A 19,453-nucleotide genomic window follows, 5' to 3' on the forward strand; every position below is an offset into this window, starting at 1 on the left:
GATCACAGAATGTATGACCACAACATGGGCATATAAAACAGGATGTACGTTCACTGTATTTTATTAATCTACTTTCTGAGGCCCAGGTAGTCTTACCTGCTTCAGAGTCTCTAGCTAGGAGGAAACATTGGTAGATATACAGTACTAACAAACTGCTAGAGCAGAGCAGGACATCTCTGAATGCTTGAAGCCTTTGTACTTGTATAGGGAGGCAAGCAAAGCAGAAGCCACCTTGCAAATCAAATTAGGATGGCAAAGCATTAATCCAATATGAATGGACCGGGGTACTTTGCTGGGGGCCATGTCTTGGCTAGTAGGAACCAAAATCACAAGCTGCTTCAGGATCCTAGCAGTCTTCCACTACCAAAAAATACAAACCATACTATTACACCTTCAGTACCACATGGTACCCCCAGCTATTACCTTTGGTGAAAAAGAAGTCCATAAAAAACTCATTTGGATGTTAGTACAAGCATTACTAAGGTTTTGGAAAGCGTCTTAAGGTCTCTGCTCGCTTTTTCCAGCCCTCACTACCCAATCAGCTTCATCTCTTATAACTTGAGTTATGTATCATCTTACAAGTCTGGACAGTACAGTTTATTCTGACTAGTATTCATCCACTGCTACTAAATTAGAAATACTGTAGAAATTCCAATGTTTTTTTTTAAAAAAAGACACACCACACTATTATTTGAATGTATTCATGATTTAATTCGCCCCTTTAAAGAGAGAATTGTCATTATTTCCTAGCAGGAACACCAATGCATCACGTTCTCACTAGCCTGGGAGAAAAACTTTCAGTGTGAGAAAGATATAGGATGTGTGTAAATATACATATATACATACACATTAGCACACACACTGGAGAAGTGTGCATGTGCATATATACTTTAGGTACGCACACACATATACACACTATCAGTATTTGTGTATGCGAGACATTTCAGTATCACATGCACACTTCACTGAAGTTGGCTTACAAAATATGTAGTCGCCCACCCCCCGCAAAAGCTAGTCAATAAAGTACATGATTTAAAACAAATCTTATAGAAATGGCATTGCTTCAGTAATTTACACTTTAAAAAAACCCAGCCACAAAAAAACAATCTGGAAGCTGAAACAAGATTGCTGTTTATTAATCCTTCTACCACCCTTCAGGAAACATGATTATTAACCATGGAATATAAAGGCAATGTTGAGGTTGCTTTGAAAGATTATCCATCTAATTTATAAATTGTGTTGCACTGCATTTTTGCCCACAATAATGTTAATGAATCCTATCCTCCAGCATATCTTTCTTACACACAGTTCATTTTATCAGAACAGCTGCTGCTTTCTCCCAATTTGCAGCTTTGGTGCCTTTTTAAAAATTTTCCTTGAAACAGGGACTTTTCTCCCCAAGTCAATCTCAGATCATTAGGAAGCATTATGGTCTCACGTCATCATGCAGTCCTGTTTGGCTACAGGGCTTCACTAAGCCCAAACAGTGATGCCTTCGAGTCCACGTGATGCCCTCTTGTACTTCTCCCCTGTGCAGAACCACCAAAATGGGAAACTTATTTTTTTTTTACAAGTAACATTTCCCTTCTTTCAGTTTTAATTTCCAAACCCTAAAATTATGAACAACTGAAGTCCAACAGAAGTTGACTATGGGAACCTAAGATGCTTCTTCAGCATAAAGCAGCACAAACAAAGTAGGGTGGAGGCTGTTGAAAAATGGGGGGGGGGGAAACAGGCACACATCCAATAGCATAGGTGTGAATGCAAAGTGTTCAACGGAAGGACCACTCACATAGAAAATTGGGACTAGACCTCCCAATAGTCTGAAAGGGTAGATTTTCTCTGGGTGATGATTTGCTAATTGTAGCATGGAGGGTCTGTCAAGCAATTCTGACAACATAATTGATTACAGTTGCACAATATTAACTGTCTTCTGTTCTGAAGGGTAAAAATCTAGTACTAAAGAAAATTTTACCTAACCCGGAACAGAGTGCAAGCCCCCCGCAGTATCAGGTGTTTACACAGAAAAAAATACTGCTGATATGTTAGATTAATACTATAGTGTCAAGGTAAACTGATTTTAGTGTGGGAAGAGTAAAATAATTCTCATTCACATCCAGTGTCTTCAATCCAAACATATTTGGATCCAATCTTGCTGCTAAGCAAATGAGCTTTCTGCGGATACATGTCACCGGGCTGTTGCCACACTGGGTTGTTGTAGGAAGATGAAGTGCTGATGTTTCACCAGAGACCAGCTATGACAAGCTTTAAATGTGAGATGCATGTTGAGAATGTTAGGCAGAAACTTTGACCATTGAAGTGCTTGTAATGTCAAATGCAGGAATCCTTATGTAGGAAGATTTGATTCCATTAGATGGAGAGATTTGGGTGGCTTGTAGTGAAGCTGCTAAAGCCAAAATGTCCTTTTCGGCTTGGTTCAGAAACTAGAGTTCATAAAAGGAGATGCAACCCAGGGAGCCAATATCACCCTCACATCAACTGTCGAGCATATTAAGGATTTACAACAAAAAGGGATACAACGAGCCTCGACTGACCAAGCTGTGTACAAAAACCTTAAGCAGGAGTTTCTCAGCTGCTGATGAAAACCTATTTCAATATATGAAAAAAAGATTCAGTTTGAGCACAAAGAGCCAATGTATGCCATTATTAGATGAGCAGCCACATTTCTTCTATCCCTGGCACAATCTAGGTTTTCTTCACAAGAGCCCTGGCTGTGCCACTGGGAAGGTAGAGAGAGTCATGGTGCAATTCCCCATTCCTTGGACAGACAGAAGAGAATAACTCCGAATCCCATGCAGTCAAAGTGGCAGCACAGAAGTCAGTTTGTCTCAATTGTTCAGTGTTCCTAGAATCCAAAGAAGCTTATTCACTGGTGGCTATGAGTGCAGGAAGCAGAGAGCTAATCCCTGTATCTGCACATATTGTATGTGTATATGTACATCAATAGGAGCCACATAAAACCATCACTACTCAAATTCTGTGTGAGCATTAAATATTTCTCTTAAATCCATTGAATGAGGCAGCATCCAAAGGAGAATACAAGATGAAAGAGTTCTGTCCAAGCCTCTGCAGACAGCAAGAACACTGCCCACCCACCCCAACAAATACACACACGCAGCAACTCCACCCTTGTTTTAGAATCTACGATTACACCATGTTAGTGTATATTTCATAGGGAAAACTTGACATCTTTACAGAATTGCCCCAGCTCTGAAGATACGGGCACAGCAGTTATGAGAAGCCCTTACCAAAGTGGCATCCTACAACTAAGAGCCAAATGTTTTCCAGTTTTGTTTAAAGGAAGTTGTGTGCAAAAAGCAAGCAAATGAGCTCACACAGATTTATGGAAAACAGGACTATTCAGCTCTACTAGCTGGGCAGAGCAACACAGCACACCAAAGGGCACCTCAGAGCTGGAAGCCTTCCATGGGAGCCTCACACTGCTGGAAGATATACTGCTGTTGGCCAAGATCCACTTGTGGGGCAATGCTGCTGTCCTCTTCCTCTGTGCCAAAGTAGTGCTCAATCAGATCAAAGGCCTTCTGGTAGATTTCTTGGTTCTCATGGCTCTGCAGGAACTCAATCTTATCCAAGCCTGCAATGGAAACATGAAACGACATACATTGTGCGCTATTTTCCTCTCTTTCCAAACCCAAGGAGGAAAATGAGTGAGACAGAGTGTCAAAAGAGCTCCCACTCTACCTGAATTCTACTAATACTGGAAAACTTTTTAGAAGAACTTGCCATGCATCATTCAAAGCTCCAAGGTCTGTTAAAAGTTCTACTGATGCTGCAGCTGTCTTACCCGTAAGCTGGACTCATTGTTTCCCTTATAGCCTCAGAGACTTCAGCTGTCACTTACTGAGTGCAGAATGAAGTACCAAAATGTTAAATGAAATACTCTGTAAACTCCACAGCCTTTGCAAAACTGACTAGAAGATCTTTAAGCTTTGCCCACTGTAGCACTTGAGGCTTGCAGGTTAAACAGAAGAATTAACTCCTTTGGAATTATGAGGAGTAAGACTGTAGCCACCCATCGCCACTTCTCCTTACCATAGGCTTCCTCAATGAGCGCACAGTATGGATTAATGCCAGTGCCACTTCGCCTGGCTTCTTGCTCGCCAAGCCTCAGGATATTTTCAAGCCCATTCAGTGCTACTTGCACAATCTTCGAGTCCATCACCGTGAGAAGATCACAGAGTGGTTTGATACAGCCAAGTTCTACCAAATATCTGAAAATCATAATGGATGGAGAATCAAAACAACTAAAGGACACTGTATCACAAAATGGAACTGCTTGGGTGAATCTTGTTTAAGTCACCTTAAGAACTCTGAAAGATATAATAAAAATGGCTTAAGCAAGATGCCCTGGGTGTCTGTTAAGAAGCATCTGCTAGGATGGAACAGTGATCCATTTACTCATGCTTAGCAACGGATGGTGGGTTTTTTGGGGGGTGTGTGCGTGCCATTATTAGTAGTAGTAGTACAAGGAATCTGACTAATTGTTCAAAGAAATTAAGCCATGGCAGTCTCAGATTCTGAAGGAAACTTGGGTGGCTTCTTCCTTGTTCTTTCTGCCACCTGGCAAAAATCTAGTTAGCCAAGTAAGCTTTTGACAATTTCTTGGGCTTTTAACTGGGAGGATGCTATATTTTTCCTTTTACTGCATGTTTCAAAATTGTTCTTAAAATGTTATGCTGTTCTTTTATTATTTATTCTCAGTCATCTAGAGTTCCATTTATGAGAGAAAGGCAATATGTGAATCTAATAAGCAACTAAAAAAGAGACCACACTAGTAATATAAATCATGTTGTATAATGTTAACGAAAAGGATCCCATCTCTTGTTTGGCATGGTGGGAGAGAAATATGAAGCTACTAAATCTCAACATAACTTTTGTGTATTCTTCATATTAATTTTGAGCACTTTGTGGCTACTTACTTGATCTGCTCAGCAGAGCCACCAGATGTTGCATTGGTAATAGCCCAAGCTGCTTCTTTTCTTGTTCGAAACTCAGCAGTTTGCAAAATATTTATGAGAGCTGGGAAAATGTTGGCATCTATGACAGTCTGAAGAATAAATATAGCTTTAATAGCATATAACATTCAGGATTACTTGTTTATTTCAATATACTGATTTGACACACTGCTACTCAAGCAAAAGATTGCTCTGTGATCACTTATATTTATGACTAGATCAACAGATCATCTCAAATGCAGAAGAAAAGGAATTCACCAGCTGTTCTAGTCATGGAAAGCAAGTTCTGTTGACACCTTAAAGGCTAACTTATGTTTTTAATGTAATGTCCACTTCATCAAACACTAGTTTTGCTGATTAGCTTTTTCAAAACTGCCTAACAATTTAACAGAAGAATAGTTATAGAGTTGCTCTTCTAAAGCTTTTCTAGTTCAAACACTGAATTTATGAAGTTTATCAAAAAAATCTATAAAAAACTGAAGCAGGAGAGGAAAGTCTACAGACCTGGGATCTGATTTTATACTGGTCAAAATATTTCTGATACAGCCAGCTTAGTTACCTGAATCTGCGCTCTGTTTCCAGCTGTGATATTTGATATTGTCCAACATGCCTCTTTTTTAATTGATTCTTTAGGACTGCTTAGCAAGTGTAGTAAACTCTGCAGGGCTGAACAATTCAGTATTACCTGTGGTTTTGAGGGACAGAGAGAGATTCATTTGGGATAATATTCACTGAAGGCAGTTCTCAAATTTCCTGCACACTTAGCTTGAAGAGACATAAGAAAGACAAGCACCCATTGAAACACAAGGACTTGTGTGTAAAAACAGACTTTTGCCAATGTAAAATCAAGGAAGTATTTTAAAGAAGAGTCCAAAATTTAAAGGAATAAAGGGGAACATAACTTCACAGCTGGCATAAGTTAAAAGAAGAAAGGCTAAAACAACATGAGAATGCAAGGGGCAGAAGAAGCAGCAGTAGAAGAGCCTTGTTTTTTATGTGCATCTGAAAGATAAGTGTAGCTCAAAAATGCAGAATGGGGTGTGGGAGTCTAGAAATCATGAAGAAAGCTGACTGACTAAATACAGCTTTCATGTCAGAATTTTGAGAAAAGTGAACACTGCCCCTTGTCAGAGATGATGTGGTAAGCATTCCGGATAAAATAAGAATGACAGCTAAAATAAGAATTACAGACAGCTTAGATACGTCAGAAAATTTCAGGACAGTTCATCTAGATCAGTGATTCCCAACCTTGGGTCCCCAGATATTCTTGAACTGCAACTCCCTGAAATCCTGGCCAGCATAGCTAATGATGAAGGTTTCTAGGAGTTTTAGTCGAAAAACATATTGGCGACCCAAGGTTGAGAACCACTGATCTAGATGATCCACATCTCAAGTACTCAAGAAGAGTATAAAAGGAAAAATATTATGCTTTCATCATTCCAGAGTGCAAGATACATAATAATGGGCTACAGGAAGCCAGATTTAGACCAACTATCAGGAAAAACATCTTAAGTGTTAGAGCAGTACAATAATGGAATCCATTACCTTGAGAGGTGGTGAGTGCTCCAATGCTGGAGGCATTGAAGAGAAAATTGGTCAAGTATCTGTCAGACCTGCTTTGATTTATATTCCTGCACTGAGCAGGGAGGTGGACTCGATGGCCTTATAGGCCCCTTCCAACTCAATTATTCTATGACTCTATGCTAGAAAATCTAAGTTTTATTCTCTGATTAGGTTATGCACTTCGAAACAAGCCTGTTGATAAAAACTCATTAGAGCTGCTTCTGCACAAGTTAAGGAAATGAAGGGTAGGTTTGCCAGTATGTACAGAGTACTGTAGCCATTTGTTAATAGACTAATACAGTGGTGCCTCGCTTAACAATGTTAATTGGTTAAAAAAAAAACATCGCTATGGGAAAACATCGCAAAGCGAAACACGTTTTCCCATAGAGATGCATTGAAAACCGGTTAATCCGTTCCAATGGGAACGGATTACCGCCCTTAAGCGAAAATGGCCATAGGAAACATTGCTAAGCGAAACAATGTATCCCCCATTGGAATGCATTGAAGCCTATTCAATGCATTCCAATGGTTTTGCAATGTCCGTTTTTGCAATTTTAAGTGTGTCTTAAAAGGTTCAAAAACGGTTTTAAATGCTTGGGATCATTAGTGCACCTTCTAAAACGTGTGCAAACTTAATTTGGCTTTGTTCTGACTCTTCGTTAATTTTGGTGAATTTTTTTCTCCCCCATTGGAATGCATTGAACCTGATTTTGACAGCTGTCAAACCTGCAGTTCAATGCTTTCCAATGGGGGGGGGGAAATTCACCAAAAATTAACGAAGAGTCAGAAACTGTTTTAAATGCTTGGATTCGTTAGAGCACCTTGTAATTTGGCTTTGTTCTGAGTCTTCATTAATTTTTGGTGAATTTCCCCCCCATTGGAAAGCACTGAACTGCAGGTTTGACAGCTGTCAAAATCGGGTTCAATGCATTTCAATGGGGGGGGGGGGAAATTCGCCAAAAATTAATGAAGAGTCAGAACAAAGCCATATTAAGTTTGCACACGTTTTAGAAGGTGCTCTAACGAATCCAAGCATTTAAAACAGTTTCCGAGTCTTCGTTAATTTTTGGTGAATTCTTTTCTCCCCCATTGGAATGCATTGAACTGCCCGTTTGACAGCTGTCAAACTTAGGTTCAATGCATTTCAATGGGGGGAAAAATTGTCCAAAAATTAACGAAGAGTCAGAACAAAGCCAAATTAAGTTTGCACACGTTTTAGAAGGTGCACTAACGATCCCAAACATTTAAAACTGTTTTTTAACCTTTTAAGACACTTTAAAAATAGCGAAAACGGGACATCGCTAAGCGAAACAGGGGACCTAAAACTGTCATTGCTAAGTGAGGCAAGGTCCCAAACATCGCTATGCGAATTTTCCCCATAAAAAACATCGTTAAACAGAGCGCAAAATCACTCCAAAAACCTCATCGCTAAGCGAATACATCGTTAAACGAGGCAATCGCTAAGCGAGGCACCACTGTACCTCTTAAGAATGCCATCCTAAGTAGGGAGCCAACTGTTTTACCACTGAAGGAACACATTTGATAAAATTGACTCTTCAAAATCCTGTGACATCATGCATTTTTTAGTTTTTAAACTGTTTCAAAACCCTTCATTGGGCTTGGTAAAAAAAGACTAGTATGCTACCGCTTAGAAAGGCTCTTCTCTGGGTTCTGTGCTAATTAACAGTATTATTCATACCTTGGCAGGAGAGATAAAAATGCTTCTTAAAGTTCGTAAGTAAATGACCTGAGCAGGATTATGTTGTTTTTGGACAGCTAATATATCCAGAATTATATCTAAATTGGGTTATTCCCCATCCTACCTCTGTAGGATAGGATATGAGGCTGCTTGAGAAGAAATTGAAAGATTACAGGATACTGATATTCAGACTACCATGGCATCTGTGGTGAGCCGCCACTCCAAAACGATATACAAAGGCTTTTTCTTGCCTTTTGGTGCTCCCATATTTGTTCCTCATTAGCTCACATGAGATGAGACTACTGCTAACTAAATGCAGATTTAACTCATTGCAGTTGGAAGAGATTCATGGATGTTATATGGACTAACATGGCACAAGTAGATATTGACCAGAAGGATGCTTTAAAAGGGAGAAGAACATGGAAGATTTTCTAACAGAATGTCCTCTGTAGGCAGATTTGGAGGCTCAATATCTTAAATCCTTAACAACTGGGATAAATAACAGCTCCCCTTTATGTACAGTTTTATTTCTGCTAGCTGCCACAGACTACTACATACCCTATACGTAGGACTGCTGAATTTGTTAAATGAGTCAGGGGGAGACAGAACTCATTGCCTGCTTCAGAATCTCTTCAAGTTAACCTTACTACTTGATATTTGTTTGAGAATGCTTATTTTATTATTTTACCATTTTATGCTTTTCTGACTGTTTGTATTAGATGAGAAATACTACCTTTCAAGAGCAGTTTAATTTTTGTTTATCCACACAGCCTGATTGGCTATGAAGCAATAAAGTATTTGGATTATGGTGTTGTTTTGATTTATGGGTTATGAAGAAAGATCATAATTGAAAATCAGATCTGCAAAAGAGATTGGCTTTCTTCTGTAAAAAAAATAAGTCAGAAACAAATTGTACATAATGGCTGAAATTCTGTTGTGCAACTCCACAGGTTACAGACATTAATCTTTAATTTAAAGTTTCCTATTCCCAAACATCTCAGGTTACAAGGCTCTCGGGGGAACTCTTTCAATCTGTGGAAGCCTGGTTATGGTGGGGAAGTGAGAACTTTTACTATCTGAAAATCCCGGTCACCAGTCCCGTTACTGGGTTTGGAACTGGTGGGAGTGATTTTCAGAAATTAAAGGCTCCCACTGCCTTTCCACGGTTCCCAAAGGCTTCTCTATTTTGAAAGGGATCCCTAAGGAACCTCAGTACTTGAAACAGAGGGCAAACAGGGAACTTTAAACTACAATGAATTTTGGTACTCTTGCAATTCTTACATTTGATCTATTCAATCAATAGGAAGTCAATTATCAACACAGTATTTTAAAAAATATGACTATAGCTGGATATACTATCAATTCTTTTTCTGTAGTTTGTCAGATATAGTAGGTATATATGAATTCATGAGGATAGCCAATATGATTATTGGTTTAGTTACTACAATGAAGACTTAAGCCTATTTTTATATTTTCATGTGGAAATATATTGGTAATAAAACATTAGAGAGAACATTATAAGGATGAAAGGGACAGTCGTGTGCTGTCCAACGAAGTGAAAAGTAAAATGCTGCTACAAGGCAGCTTTATGCCTTTAGATACAGGCTATCTAGGGTGAAAAGCAAAAGAGGAATTACACTACTTATCACAAATTGAAAGTGACTCAGTGATGTGTTGTCGCTACAAAAGCTGCAAACAGCATACTGGTTTTCATGAGTTATAAATGAAATGAGAGATTTGTGTTTTATTTTACCCATGAGAACACTGTGCTAGTCACTTGAAAATATCCGGGTTTCATAGAAAGAAACTGGGAACAAGACTCTAAAATACATATTAAATTAATGATGAAGTTGTTTTTCTCACAGAATACCTAACAGCTATCTTTAGACAAAGAATGCCTTTTTCAAATCTCTAGGGCTGGATGAACTGCATCCAAGAGTACTGAAGGAGCTGGCTGGCAAACTCTCAGAACCACTGACTATTATTTTCTTGAAATCATGGAGGATGGGTGAAGTGCCAGATGACTGGAAGAAGGTTAAAAAGGAGGAATTTGGAAACTACAGAGCTGTCAGCATGACTTTAAACCCAGGGAAAATTCTGGAGCCAATTATAAACTGGTCAATTTGCAAGCACCTTGAAAACAATGCCGTGATAACTAGATACCAACACGAATTTGTCAGGAATAAATCCTTGGACTGGAAAGGCCATCAAACTGATCTTCTTACGACTTGAGGACTCAAAATGTTTCTAGCTGCATATCCAAATGATCTCTATGTACTTACGAGTCATAAATCCATATGAAAATATTTTAATGAAAAGCATGCAGAGAATTCTCAGGTTACCTTTTATGCTTAAAAATGCAGATGCTTATCTTACAAGAGAAACAAATGAGAAAGTCATCTCATTTATTCTTAAAATTTTAATGGCCATGCTGCTATGCTCTAAAGATTGATCTAAAGTCTCACATTCACAAAGGGGACCATGCTCAGAACTCAATGGGAATATCTATGTTCTAAAGCAGGGGGTCCCAACTCCTGGTCCATAGCCCAGTACCAGTCCGTGGGCTTCGCAGGACCGGGCCGCGGAGACAGATCTCCTGCCCCCTGCGTGCATGCATGCATGGTGGGCGTGACTTGCTTGCGCGCATGCACAGTTGAAGGGGGGGTGTTTGCGGGTAGGCGTGGCACACAAGCATGCCCCTCACCCTTGAGCGTGCCACGCCCACCTGCAAGCACACCACACTCACCTGCGCATTAGCGCCACACCTACCCGCAAGCGCGTCATGCCCATCTGTGAATGTGCCACGCCCCCCGCGAGTGTGGGGGTGCCCCCGCCCCACTGCGCATGGACGCTGCCCCCTCAACTGGTCCACAGTTCTGAAAAAGTTGGGGACTACTGTTCTAAAGTAAAAGGAGAAAATGAAATAGTGTGTGATGGGATGAAAAATGACCAACATTTTTCATCCCATCAAAATTTTCTCAAAATTTTAGACAGCAAAAGATGAACAGTGGATAAAGACACACATATTCTCAATACAGTGGTGCCTCGCTTAACGAGCGCCCCGTTGAGCGATTAAATCGCTTAACGAGGGGCTCTGTGCCATCGCTGGAGCATTCGCTCAGCGATGGCCCCTATGGTGTTTTTTCGCTTAGCGAATATCGCATAACGAAGCGGGGGAGAACAGCTGATCGGCGGTTCCAAAATGGCCGCCGGAAGGTCCGCGCTGCATTTTCGCGCCCTGCCCTCGCTTACCGAGGGCGCGAAAATGGCGGCGCTATGGAGGAACATCGCTTAATGGTGAGTTTTAAAGCCACAGGAACGCATTGAACAAAGTTCAATGCGTTTCTATGGCTTTTTAAATTCCGTTTAGCGATGTTTCGCTATAGCGAAGGTTAATCTGGAACGGATTAACCTTGCTATGCGAGGCACCACTGTATATGAGCTACCCTTTAATGCGTCAAAGCAACAGAGCAGCAGTTGTCAGCAGTTGCTGGGCAGGTCACACACCATGATTTCTACTCTTCCATTTCAGAGGCTTTTTTTACCAAGCCAAAGCACTCCATTACTGTTATTAGACCTCTGTAAGAGAAAAGAGTCCTTCCCTCCATGTCATGCTTAAGTTCCGTTCAGATACATTCTTCCTACGCGTAGACACTTCTACTTGCATATATACTGAAATATAGAGCAGTGGTCCCCAACCTTTTCCGAATCGCGGATATAGAGGTATGAAAAATAAAACAATTTTTCAATGCTAACAAATGATATGATTCACTTATGAAACTGTATAGGTAACTAAACTACATCTTGAGCATTCCAAAGATACAGATATATCCCAGAATTTGGAAACAAAAGAAAAATACACAGAGGCTACTGGGCACAAACATCAAGGATTAGGACTGAGACGTTTTTTCTGAATACAGGATTCTAAGGCAATGAAATTTGAATCATGTTCAAACAAATCACTTTGTCTCGGGGCAATAAAACACACATTTAGCTCTCAGGTTTGAAGACTGAAAAAGGATTTGCTTCTAAACAACTGCTTCCTGACTGTGAAATTAGCAAACACAATTCCAACAAGCAAAGTACCTGGGTCTGGAGATCATCCCCTGTAACAATGTTCCCAACTGCTCGCAAGGCAGGGGATACCACTTTGTAGTCATTGTGCCTAGAAGGAGAAGTAAAGTTTTAGTAACAGGTTCACATGCTGTTTTATGGGCAGTCCTTTGCTCCGCAATGACGGGGATGCTCAGACTGCAAACATGGCCAATAAACCTCACTTTTAAAACATTCTGGCGGTTTAAAATACAGAAAAGCCAGAAAAATATTCTTTATTCAGTTGTTTTAGTATATGTTAGTATGTAAAGTTTTCTATTCATCTTTTATCTCTTAGTAATGTTTTGGTGCACTTAAGCTTCTAAAATTTCTGGCATTGTTCTATATCCTAGAATTTTTTAAAAATGTTCTCCCATGATTAAAATGCTAATGCCTGCAATATTGTCATCATAGAACTGAAGCCAGAATTGTTATGCTCCTTAAGAACCTATTGTACAAATGCAATGTAGCAAAGCAGGTGAATAGATTGCATGCAACCTACATGCATGAACAAAACACAATTTCCCACTGCAGAACAAGTCCCAACACCTGAAGTAATAAGAACCACCAGAGACTTCTTTGTGGAAGAAGCAGAACTAATTTAGACATGAAGAACAACTTATTTAGATATGATATTGGTATCTGTAAGTCTTAACTGTGTTGCTGTTCCTTGCAGACTGTTGCCATGACTACCCACACATTTTTATATCTGCACCATCTAACTAAGGGATACTGGTCCAGTTTCCACATGTACATGAATCAGCGGATGCAATCCTTTTTAAAACAGGGTTTTGTTTTCTTTTTTAAAAAAGAGCATAACATGTAACAAGCACCCACAGACACACAAAAGCAGATAGATTCCTGCTATGATTGTATCAGACTTCGTTTTTTGGGAAACTCACAAACAGAAAAAAGAAAAACAGATGCTAATATTTTTTCTGAACTTCCTTAATTTTTGTTTGTCATCATCTAGAATGTAAGATTATGTTTAATCATAATCAAAGCACTGTTTCTTTAATTGTTGTTAGTTTCCTACCGAATCATTTATTGACTACATCAAATACATAGAGATCAACAGAGATACTTTACCAGAATGCATCAAAAAAGCTTCCTGAAATCTCTTTCTAAATTTGTTCACACCTGATTACATTCCAGAACCAGTTAATTCCAGATTCTGCAATGGGGATATCACTTGCAAAGTCACTGGCTAACTAGTCATATAACATTTAAAATGCTAGAAATATTTTGTATGCATTATGTGCACTTGGGATAATGCACTATTTGTACAACAACTGATACCATGTGGTCTGTATGTGGCATAAACTCCCATTTTGTATCTCACAGTTCTTCCTATCAAGCAGGATCTATTCCTTCTCCTCTGCACTTCACTCTGTTGTGCTTGGGTGTATGATTACAAAACAATGTAATTATAGAGAAATTCTTACATCAGCAGCTCCACAAGTCTTCTACACACTCCAGCATCAATCACAGCCTGAATTTTATCATTAGGTCCATCAGACAGGTATGACAGTGCCCAACATGCATCTGCTAGTACATCTGTGTCATTGACAAAGAGCAGCCAGGAAAGCACACTCAAACAGGGAGACACCTATAAAGAAATGTGTGTGTTAGAAAAATTAACAGAATCCAAAAAGTACATCTTAAAATGATTTACAAACAGATTTCCAACTGTGGAAGACTCAAAGAGTCAGTTCTTGTATAAAAATAAAGAGCACTACAGTGGGGCCTCGACTTACGAATGTCCCTACTCAAAAATTTCGAGGGACCAAACGCTCCAACCACAAATTTTTGGTTTGACTTGCGGACGGAGCTTCAACCTACGAAAGGCAGGGGGAAAGGGCACGAAATTCAAAGTCGCCCCCGCTGCCCTCCGCCTCCTGTCCCCGTGGGGACAGGAGGCAGAGGGCAACGGGGGTGGGAGACTGAGGGCAGTGGAGGGGGTTTGGACGCCCGGGAAGTCGGCAGCGGGCATGGAGGTTGGGACGGCTATCAGCTTCCCAGGCTTCCAAAGCTGCACCCTACGGTGACGGGAGGCAGAGGGCAGCAGGGACAGGAGGCAGAGGACAGCGGGTGCAGCTTTGGAAGCCCGGGAATTTTTTTCCTTTGGCTGGAACAGATTAATTGGTTTTCATTGCATTCCTATGGGAATTGGTGCTTCAATTTACAAAATTTTTGAGTTATGGCCACCGGTCCAATACGGATTAATTTTGCAAGTCGAGGCACCACTGTATTTTAAACTGTGAACACTGTAAGGTAAGTGTCACGTTAAAATTAAAAGGCTGCAAGAATATATCCACCACGTGAAGTCATTTTTTATTTTCATATTTTCCCAAAGTGATGCATTCTCGAAGGCTTTCATGGCCGGGATCCAATGGTTGTTGTAGGTTCTTCAGAGGACAGGAGTTAGAACTCCTGTGAACACGGACAGAGTTCTAACTCCTGTCCTCTGAAGCTGCCGGCCACAAAGACTGGCAAAATGTTAGGAAGAAAAATCTCCAGAGCATGGCCAAACAGCCTGAAAAACCTACAGCAACCATGAATGTAAAATGATCAGTCATTAACTGGTCTGCAAAAGAAATGCAGTATTTTGTTTCAGAATTATAAAGATACCAGATGAAAAGATGACACAGTCTCTACTGAAAAATGAAATAACAGTCTTCAAACCTCTTTGGTTTTCACTACAAATATAAAGCAAACTGTGAATTCCCTTTTTCCATTTTACTCTGACAAAACTCTGGTGGTGGTGATGATGGACACTCATTTAGCATATTGCAGCCTGCTATCAGTGCTGGTTTGGGCTGCTGCCGTGTGCATACTAAGCAATAACAAAATCAGTGGCATGATTTAGTACAACTTAAAACAGTAAGTGGTATGACTGCATGGCTAGGGAAGGGGGCTAGAAAAAGGAATATATGAAATATAAGCTTGAGCAAAAAGGGAAATAAATAAAAATTGAGGACTCAAAAATATAGTGGTGGGTGTTAGTAGGATGGGGAAGTGTACAAAACAATTTAAGAACAATGCATAATAAAATACGTATGTTGACATGAAAAAAGTAAACAGTCTATTATTATTATTATTATTATTATTATTATTATTATTATTATTATTATTATTATTATTATTATTGAACTGACTATTGATTTTGATTTGCCATCCAGTTTTTCCCCTTTTTTTGGACATCCTGGATTATTAATGTTTATTAGTTCTCTTTATTCACCTTGGGGAAGAGCACCTCATTTCGTTGCACCCACTTGTGAGCGCAATGACAAATAAATTTCTTATGTCTTATGTCTTATGTCTTATTTATGTCCTTGTGGGCAGGACTGGGTAGTTGTGTTTTAACATTTGTTAGCCTCCCAGAGTAGTGCTTAGACACTTAAATGTAAACAATCAGCCTAGGTCACACCTTTTTTTGGCTTGGGCCCTGTCCCTGATCAGTTGGCCAGCAGAAAAAATGAGCCATATACCTATGAGAGCTGCTGACGCTTGACTTGCAAGCATATTAATGGTTTGTTTGATTGCTTACCTTGTATACTACCCTACTTCGCAATACCCACTACTCTGGGTGGTTTACAAAACAGACTGGAAAACCCCCACCCACCTTCCAGACACCCTCCCACCCACAAAACCAAACAATACTGAGATGACCAATTCAAATAAACGAACAAAAACAAAAAACCCTCTACATTTAAAAATTAAACGTTCAAAACAGTAGGGGTTATGTTCTTGAAGGCTGCTTTATAAAGTTGTGTCTTTAGTAATTTCCTAAAGGTCAGGAGGGACAGAGCCTGGCACACCTCAGAAGAAAGTTTATTCCACAGATTAGGGGAACAGTAGGGGCCACCACTGAGAAGGCCTGATTTCTCACTGTCATCTTTTTGGCTTCTTGCAATATGACCACACTTAACACTGTGGTTTGGGAGCAGCATGTAAAACAGGTGGCTGTTTTTTTGGGGGGGGGGTGCAGGGAGGCATTTTGACAAATATCAAGGTCCTAAACCATCAAGGACTTTACCGGTCAGCACTAGCACTTTGAACTGGGCACAGAAACTAACAGAGAGCCAGTATAGGCAAACCAAGACTGGGGACATGTTTATTGTCTTGGTGAACTGGGATTCGACAGGCGTGCCAACCAGATCAGCTGAAAGACCCTCAAAGGCATTCTGGAATCCAACTGGATCCAGCACTTCTGGGGGAAGACCATTCTATTAGGTCCATTCTCCTCATGGAGGAAAATTGCTGGACATTTTAGCAGATGCTAATTAAATGAATCAGATCCCTTGCCTTTCTAGTTTGCATGTTTGTAGTTACATTTTCTTGCGTTAGAGCACTCATGTTAGACACTTTTGAAATATTTTACTTTAAATGTATATTTCAAGTGTAGCAGGAAATCACCAATCACACTGAACTTAAATAAATCATGCATATTAAACAACTGATTTTTAAAAGAAACTGACTGGAAAACACAGCTTTAAAAATGGCTGATCATCTGAATTGTCTCTTTTGCTTCCTACTCATCCCACATGGGCAGAATACGGGGGAATCTAAATGCAGAAAAAGTGCAATGCCATCAAGCAGGATGAAAACTCTTCTGCAGATCTATGTATACTATAGTTGAGGCAGTCAGGAAACATGAGGCCATCTTTCAGACACCTGAAAGTGTCTTTAGAAAGCGTGCATTGCAGTCAACTATGTTCCTACCTTAACAAAGTCTGGAGGAGGGTTCTTCCCTCTGCAAAGATTGGAGAGTGCCCACACGGCATTCCGAGTCATGGTCAGGCGGTTCTGTTTGGAAAGTAGTCTGAAAATAACAATTTTTTAAAAAGTTCACAACATCTTAAAAGTGAAATAAAATCAAGAAGTAGTTAAAATCCTAGATTTCTATATCATTCCCCAAAGTTTAATGATTGTTACTATTGACATGAACATAGAACACAGATTGTTGCACTGGTAGTGGCAGGATATGGGGTTAGGAAAGGAGGAGATGACATCAGAAAGATACCCCTTATTTGTACGATTAAGGTACCTATTGTTAATGAGGAATGGCAAAGGAAGCAATACTTCCCCCCATACATTATTCTCAATGAAAAACATGACAGCAATGAACATCAGCTGTAAAACCACAAGGTGCAGCCACAGAGTGACGAACATCTCTTATTAGTTTACTCGTTGATCTACGGTCTCTAGGATACACGACAGATACACAGAGAGACTCCTTTCTGGGTTATTATCATTTTATTCTCAAAAATTACTAAATTTATGTTCGATCTATCCTACAATATGAAATTCCGGGTGTTATACTTGAGATCCTCACATGGGTCTCCCATCCTACCGCAGACCAGATCCACATCCACTTTGTGTCAAAGCAAATAGGCTGCACCAAGGGCCCTCAGACCAGAACTTGGAATCTGTAGTTCTAGTTGGCTTTGTTAGCTACCAGAATCATTTTACATAAAATGTCTACACTGCCCTTGCTAATAAGCATGATTATAAGCTTGTAAAACTTACTGTAATAGAGGGGGCAAGATGTTGCAGTCAAGCACATAGTCTCTACACATAGTACTGTCTCCCGCAATATTGCCAAGAGCCCAAACAGCCTGAGGAGGAGGAAGAGACAGAGACTGGGTCACATTTCTTAGAAAATAATCCTTTGTCTTATGCATTCCAGTAACAACAACAAAAATCATATTTATTAAATAATATTTGAAGACCACTCATCAGCAATGACGCCAGAATGGAATACCATAAAATAATTAAATCAAACCTAAAAACAATAAATCTGAATTTTTTAAAAAGTCAACACACAGTGGAGCAATAAAATATAATAAAATGCCATCATAAAATGGCAACCATGAATTATACTAAATATTTATTTAGCTTTTAATACAGCGCCAAAGAGAAAATAAAGATAATGCCATGTGCAACTTTGGGATGAAGGAATTACTGAAAACTCCAGTTCAGATGGATTTATACCAGAATTCTATACACAGTTCTTTGGCTGTATTATCTAGATACTTAGAAAGCCTATCTCATTCTACTCTACAGATCTCATCCAGCAGTATGGAAAACAAAATCACAGTTGCAGACCTGGAGGGACCTGGAGGAAAATCTGCTGCAGGATCTGGCAGTGATTTTTGGTGATTAAAGGCTTCTCCCTACATCTTGAGGTTCCCAAAGGCTTCTCCGGAGCAAAAGAGAGCTCTAGGGAACCTCAGATCCTAAAATGGGGGAATAGGAAGCATTTAATTAATTTAAATTAGATTTTACCAATGCCAGTTGATTACATAATTAGCTTTCACCAGTATGAATTTACACCCGCTAGATTTTGGCCAATATATCCTATGATATGGTATGGTGTAGTGGATAGTGTGATAGACTAGATCCCTGCTCTGCCATGGAAAATCACTGGATTACTGAAACTTGCAAAGCTACTCCTTAAATATCTCATGTATCTAGAAAGTCCTATTAGGGTTCCAACGTGATGGCACAGAACAGCAACACATATTTAAAAGGGAATAAAAAAACCACAGCAATTCACAGATTCTGTTTTTCTGTTTTCTGCTTGCCTAATAAAAGCTTTAATTCTTTCTGTATTACATCCTCTATGATTTTGTCTCTTGAGACACTAACCTGTTCTTGTACATCTTCGAATTCTGAGCTGAGTAGTTCTATGAAAATGGGAACAGCACCTGCTTGGATCACAATCCGAGTCTGAAGGGAATTTCCAGAGGCGATGTTAGTCAGTACCCAAGCAGCCTCAAACTGGAACAAGAAAAAATGACATTTTTTTCACAGTAGCCATTTGTACAAAACATGATGATCAAACCTACCTGGATTTGCACAGCCATGTGCTAGGTGGCCAAATGGCAACAGACACAGACAAAATGGGTTTCCCAGCCTGACTCAATAGATGTATTAAACATCTTTCCTTCTTCCATTCCACCCATATGCTTTCTATATGCAGCTCTGTGCATAAGATCATCTCTCAGAGTTACACAAGCTGAAGAATAAGTTACAATTAGTATTGATTTAAAATTGCCTACCACAAGCAGGAAGATTCTATAGTACCAACACAGAT

At 39.7% G+C, this 19,453-nt stretch overlaps 1 protein-coding gene across 2 annotated transcripts in view; it reads right to left on the reverse strand.

Moving 5' to 3' along the window:
- Positions 1-687: 687 nt before the first annotated feature.
- KPNA1 (karyopherin subunit alpha 1) overlaps positions 688-19,453 on the reverse strand; it is a 34,483-nt gene continuing 15,717 nt past the window's right edge. For both annotated transcript variants that reach the window (XM_072991714.2, XM_078386741.1), the window contains exons 6-14: positions 19,006-19,137; positions 17,884-17,972; positions 17,077-17,176; positions 13,797-13,960; positions 12,346-12,424; positions 5,557-5,682; positions 4,962-5,089; positions 4,075-4,253; positions 688-3,616 (exon numbers count right to left, since the gene is read on the reverse strand). In XM_072991714.2, the coding sequence (XP_072847815.1) occupies positions 3,429-3,616; positions 4,075-4,253; positions 4,962-5,089; positions 5,557-5,682; positions 12,346-12,424; positions 13,797-13,960; positions 17,077-17,176; positions 17,884-17,972; positions 19,006-19,137 (1,185 nt within the window). In that variant the 3' untranslated portion in view covers positions 688-3,428. The remainder of the gene's footprint in view (positions 3,617-4,074; positions 4,254-4,961; positions 5,090-5,556; positions 5,683-12,345; positions 12,425-13,796; positions 13,961-17,076; positions 17,177-17,883; positions 17,973-19,005; positions 19,138-19,453) is intronic.

The sequence above is a fragment of the Pogona vitticeps genome, chromosome 2, assembly GCF_051106095.1.
Source record: "Pogona vitticeps strain Pit_001003342236 chromosome 2, PviZW2.1, whole genome shotgun sequence".
Lineage (NCBI taxonomy): Eukaryota > Metazoa > Chordata > Lepidosauria > Squamata > Agamidae > Pogona > Pogona vitticeps.